Source organism: Schistocerca cancellata, chromosome 1 (genome assembly GCF_023864275.1).
Source record: "Schistocerca cancellata isolate TAMUIC-IGC-003103 chromosome 1, iqSchCanc2.1, whole genome shotgun sequence".
NCBI lineage: Eukaryota > Metazoa > Arthropoda > Insecta > Orthoptera > Acrididae > Schistocerca > Schistocerca cancellata.
Genome location: NC_064626.1, coordinates 759707170 through 759713581, shown reverse-complemented (window position 1 = coordinate 759713581; position 6412 = coordinate 759707170). Strand labels below are relative to the sequence as shown.

The window sequence follows — 6412 nt, the reverse complement described above, 5'->3', positions numbered from 1 at the left end:
AGGTGCCAGAAGCTCTTCAATATCAGCAGCTGTGACTTTCCAGATGTTTAGGGGGAGCTTTGGCCTCAGGAATAACATTAGTTTTACAATGGCACTGACAAACATGCGTATTAGTGACAACACTTGCAACCCCCCTTTGTATAGAGGCACTGGCTTTCAGAATATGCTTTTTAAGAGCTGAAGCAAATGAAGTAGTGAAAGTTGGAGGCTGCACAGTCTTATAGATTATTTTTGCCCTCACAATATGGATACCATTCCTTTCCTCAAAGTAGATGCCACAGCCTCTATTCCAGGAAGAATGATCCACAGGGCAATTAACACACTCTGAAGGGGAAGAGTGAACAACACCTGTGTGAGCAGCCTTACCATATTTGTCGCAAGTGGCTTCTCCCTCACACATTAGAGTAACATGTTGGGAATGGATTGGTGACATTTTAAGTAAACTGCCTCGATATGCTCTGGAAGTGTATCACAAAGGTGTTGTGTAGCTCTGTCCTGATTGCATATTCCCCAAGGCATTTAGCTTTACGAAGGTTTAAGGTGGAAAGTTGTATAAAGCTATTGCTGACTTTCTACTTACATTACTAACTTGAACAGATATGTGTATGCAAAGAAGGTCTGAAACCTACAACAAACATTAATTTCTTAATATTCATCTATCTGCACTCAGACTGCATTTTATTAGTAAATAAAAATACCTAACAGGATAGCAGTAAGTGAGGAAAATTCATCTGAGGAGGCGGCAGTTTACAGAAAACTGTCTTTTTTAATTTTTATTCTTTTAGTTAAAACTGTTCTTGTCAAATATTTGCCACGAAATACCATTTATACATGATAACTAAGGTGAAAATCTTAAAATTTTAATGATAAAAACAACAAACGTATTTAATTTAACTTGCTCAGCTTACTCTTCTAAACCATGCTGTATGGAAACAGTTACACTGTAAATTGATGGCACTGTTATAGTGCAGACACTTCAATGTGGCAGTTTTGGCAGGTAGATGTTTTGAACTATGGTCGTGTAGGTAGACGTTGGGTCTGAACTACCACACTTAAGACAATGCGAATCTCAGCAAGCAATTTTGCAGTAACTACAACATTATGATTTGTGTTCTCTGCTCTGCTTCATGTTGTGCAGTGCTCATGTTTTGTTTTATAATTTTGAAATGAGCAAAGAGACCACTCCTGGTCCATTATGGGGTTGAGGTATGACTCCGAATAAATTGGTAATCCGTATGGCCATCTGTCAAATTGGTAATTTGTATGGCCATCTGTCCTGTCTGCTTTGGCAGAAGCACAGATAGCAGGTGTAGACTCCAATCCTGCAATACAGAGCCGAGGCTTGTTAGCTCATAGTACTCCTCTCCCCACAAGTGGTCTAAATTCCTGTACGTTTACATGAGTACCTGAATGGTACGTTGAAGTGTTTGCTCTATACCATATACTCCTTCGGCCTGAAGTCTAATTCTTACCTTCATTAATACTTCTTGCCAAGTCCTCCAAAACTTTTTCTTGCCTTGATGAGAGTGCCTTCATCTCAGAATCCAGCAGGGCAGCTGCATCAACACTATTTCTGCACATTTTTAGTCTATCCTCAGACTTGAATGATGGAGTAATTCTTTCAGCATCTGACTTCCAAGACACTGAGTGATGTGGAAAATCAACAGCACCTTATAAGAGAAAATCATAAGCTTCACTTGGGTGAATGTGAAATGTATTTTCATATATGGGTTGATATGTAAAAATATATCTACCATGTGTTCATGTACAAAAATGAATAGCCAGTCAGTATATGTAATAATGTGCCACATAATGGTTTTAGCAGATTGTATTAGTATCCAAACAAACTCCAAATACCTGAAGTTTGAAAAATGTTAGTATCTAACTCATATCTTAATTCAACAATTAACTTTGTGTGTACACTAATGGGTACTTACGCTATGTGATCAAAAGTATCCGGACACCGCCAAAAACATACGTTTCTCATATTAGGTGCATTGTGCTGCCATCTACTGCCAGGTACTCCATATCACGACCTCAGTACATCATGAGAGAGCTGAATGGGGCACTCTGCAGAACTCACAGACTTCGAACGTGGTCAGGTGATTGGGTGTCACTTGTGTCATATGTCTGTACACGAGATTTCCACACTCCTAAACATAACTAGGTCCACTGTTTCTGATGTGATAGTGAAGTGGAAATGTGAAGGGACACTTACAGCACAAAACTGTACAGGCCGACTAAGCCTAATGACTGACAGAGACTGCCAACAGTTGAAGAGGGTCGTAATGTGTAATAGGCAGACATCTATCCAGACCATCACACAGAAATTCCAAACTGCATCAGGATCCACTGCAAGTACTATGACAGTTAGGTCGAACGGCTGCTCAAAAGCTACACATCACACCAGTAAATGCTAAATGATGCCTCACTTGGAGCATAAACATCGGACGATTGAACAGTGGAAAAACGTTGCGTGGAGTGACGAATCACTGCACACCATGCGGAAATCCGATGGCAGGGTGTGGGTATGGTGAATCCCCAGTGAACACCATCTGCCAGCGTGTGTAGTGCCAACAGTAAAATTTGGAGGCAGTGGTGTTATGGTGTGGTAGGTATCAGAGGGATCTGTTGAGTGGTGTTGTCCACCTGCCTCAGTGAATTCAAAAGTATTATTCTGCAAGAATTTGAACTTCTATACCTATCATCCTATTTCACCTGCAGACAGCTGTAACAGTTCTCTCTTCTCTCCAAAATCCAGGTACTTTTTTCTTATGGCAGGTACTAATAAATTTTAAAGTAATAGACATCTGAAGAAAGATAGTTTACATCTATACAAACTACATTCCAAAATATTTCACAAAATGTTCATTAATACTTGTCACATCAGAAGAAATTAGGGAAACTGACAAGTGCTGATGAGGATGTCAACGGACATAAACATCTACCAAACAATAGTATACCCAGAACTATAAATAAAATTGGAAATACATATATCATGCACTGTAATGTAAACGGTTTAAATACTGAATACTTGAGTGATGAACGCTCTAAAATAGGTTAACTGCAACTTTTTTGTATGAGTTTCAATATGTTAAATATATCATGCACTGTAATGCAAATGGTTTAAATACTGGATACTCAAATGATCAAGTTCAGAAATAGACAAACTGCAACTTTTTTGTATAAGTTTACAAATGTTGGAGTAATTTGTTTAAATGGACACTGGTTTAGTGAAGGTACTGTAAAAATCTTAAATAAAATTGAAACCTTCATGATGACTACCGTACCAGTATTTACAGGAAAGAGAGTCATGTTGTAGTCCATGTATTCTCATTTATTTGATTAAATTAAGATGTAAGATGCGAGTTTTTCTACTTAAATAAAGAGAGTATTTTCTAAGTTTGCTGTATTGAGATATGGGACCAAGGAATATGAACAGAGTGCTTTCGTTAACTGTGTCAATATGTGAACCTGAATCCATGGAAGATAGAAGGAAATGGTCTCACAAACCTTTCTAGTGAAAACAATTGTGCCATAATCAAATTTTTGGCCAAGCATGAGTTGTCCATGGAAATGAGTAAAATTGGATTTATTTTATTTTTTTTATTTATTTTTTTTTGGGGGATCGACCCATGTAAGGATCATTTCATTATATCAGTAGAAAAAAAATAAATCTGGGGCAACAGAAGTTTTATAAAACTATACTAAATAAACCAGAATAGAAATGATAAAATCTATAAAAATTTATATTTTGGAACTTTTTATCATCATAATAATGAAGTTAATGGTTTAATCCCATATGATCATCTCTGACTGCCAAATTTTGTGGATCAAGCCAAGTTCAACTGTGATCGTCAGGTCAAAGCCTTGTTTTGTGCAAATTCGTGTGTGTGTGTGTGTGTGTGTGTGTGTGTGTGTGTGTGTGTGTGTGTGTGCACGCGCACGCGCGCACACACAAGTGTGCATGTTTACTTTTTTCTGACAGAGCCTTTGGCTGAAAGCTTTTCACTGTGCTTGTCTGCAACTCAACATGTAACCTTTATGGTAAGTAGAACTCTTAACTTTTCCTTACATTGTACAATTTTTTAACAAATCATTAGTGAAGATAGCTCATCTCATATCGATTTTTGCAGATGACTTGCAATTAATATGATATTTTATGAAGTTTATAGGCACATGGTGGCAGTGTAAGAAAGAAATATTTGGTGTAAGAAGTTAAGTACATGGAGTTTGAAAGCAGCCAATAATGACTGAATGCTTCTATCAAAACTGTTCTATATGCTTGAATAGCAGTAAGTAAACAATCAGCATATAACTTTTATGTACAAAACAAGTGCATCTACATCTACATCTACACTTGAAAAACCACCATGAAGTGCATGGTAGACGGTACATCCCACTGCACCAGCTATTAGAGTTTCTTCCTGATTCATTTACATATGGAGTGTGGGAAGGATGATTGTTTCAATGCCTCTGAGCATGCAGTAATTATTCTAATCTTATCCTCATGATCCCTATGTGAGCAATACGTAAGGGGTTGTAGTAGTCTTCGAGTCATCACTTAAAGCAGTTCTTGGAACTTTGTTAATAGACTTTCTTGGCATGGTTTATGTCTATCTTCAAGGGTCTTCCAGTTCAGTTCCTTCAGTGTCTCTGTGATACTCTCCCATGCATCAAACAAACCTGTGACCAGTCCTGCTGCCCTTCTCTGCAGACATTCAGTATCCCCTGTCAGATCTATTTGGTACAGGTCCCACACACTTGAGCAAAATTCTGGAACCGGTCACACAAGTGATTTGTAACCAATCTCCTTTGTAGACTGATTGCACTTAACCAAGTATTCTACAAAGAAACTGAAGTCTACCACCTGTTTTACCTATTACTGAGCCACTTCATCATTCTGTTTCATACCCTGAATTGACTCACTGATATTACAGTCATAGCATGTTTTTTTAGTGCACAGTTCTACATTTCTGAAAATTTAAATCAAATTGCTAGTTTTTGCAACTCTGTGAAATCTTATCGAAATCTGACAATATTTATGCAGCTTTTCTCAGATAGTACTTCATTATACATAACTCCATCTTCTGCGAAAAGCCTGATTTTAATATTAATATTGTCTGAAAGGTCATCAATCTACAATATGAACAACCAGGGTCCCAACACACTTCCCTGGGGCACACCCGAAGTTAATTCTGCATATGGCTCTCCATCTAAGGTAACATGCTGCGTCTTACTTATCAAAAAGACCTCAATCCAGTCACAAATTTCACGTGATAACCCAAACGGTTGTACTTTTGACAATAAGCATAGGTGTGGTACTGAGTCAAATACTTTTTGGAAATCAAGAAACACTGCATCTATCTGACTCAAGCTTTCAGTATGTCGTGTGAGAAAACTGCCAGTTAGGTTTCACATGATTTCGAGACCCATGCTCGTTGACACTGAGGAAGTCATTCTATTCAAGATACCTCATTATGATTGAGGTCAGAACATGTTCTAAGATTCTGCAACAAATAGGTGTCAAGGATACTGGATGGTAATTTTGTGGATCATTTCTACTACTCTTTTTGTAGATAGGTGTGCCCTGCGCTATTTCCCATCAACTGGGCACAGCTACGATAATTTACAGGTAGAAGAGGGACTAACTCAGCCAAATATTCAGTATAGAATCTGACAGGGATTCCACTGGACCCTGGAGTTTTGTTCAATTTTAATGATTTCTGCTGTCTCTCAATACCACTGACAATAATACTTATTTCACTCATCTTTCCAATGGTACAAGGATTAATTGGGACAATTCTCCTGGGTTTTCCTGTGTAAACGAACATTTGAAAACAGTGTTAAGCATTTCAGCTTTTGCTTTGCTACCCTCAATTTCAGTTCCTGTCTCATTTGCTGAAGACTGGACACCAACTTCAGTGCCACTTCCAACCTTTATAGGCAACCAAAATTTCTTTGGGTTTTGTGAAATATCATTTGGCAATATTCTATTAGGGTAGTCAATGAAGGGGTCACACATTACTCTCTTGACAGCTAAATGTGTTTCATTTAGTATCTCTCTCTATAGCCCTACACTTTGTTTTATACCTATTATGCAGTAATCTCTGTTCCTTTAGGAGTTTCATTTCGTGTCCACCTCTGATACTACGTTTTGCCCAAACAGTCTCACATGCAGCTTCAGTTTCTATCTTTGTGAAATTGATTTTCTTGTCTGTTGCAACAAATACACCACTGCCATTTCCCATTTGCCTACCCTTTCAGAACACACTTAAATTTTTTCCCAAAAATCTCGCAGCTATCAATTTCAGGTTTCAGCCAGCTTTTTGTACCTAGTATTATGTGAGCTTCACTGCTTTTCAGGAGTGCTTCAATCTCTGGCATGTTTTTGTGAATGCTTCAGCAATTA

At 37.9% G+C, this 6412-nt stretch overlaps 1 protein-coding gene across 3 annotated transcripts in view; it reads right to left on the bottom strand.

Annotated features, from left to right (window-relative positions):
• Positions 1–6412, bottom strand: part of LOC126186300 (germinal-center associated nuclear protein) — a 304544-nt gene that overhangs the window by 40578 nt on the left and 257554 nt on the right. For all 3 annotated transcript variants that reach the window (XR_007537424.1, XM_049928199.1, XM_049928198.1), the window contains exon 25: positions 1473–1670. Coding sequence is in view for 2 of the 3 variants with exons in the window: in XM_049928199.1 (XP_049784156.1) it covers positions 1473–1670 (198 nt within the window). In the remaining variant the exon portion in view is untranslated. The remainder of the gene's footprint in view (positions 1–1472; positions 1671–6412) is intronic.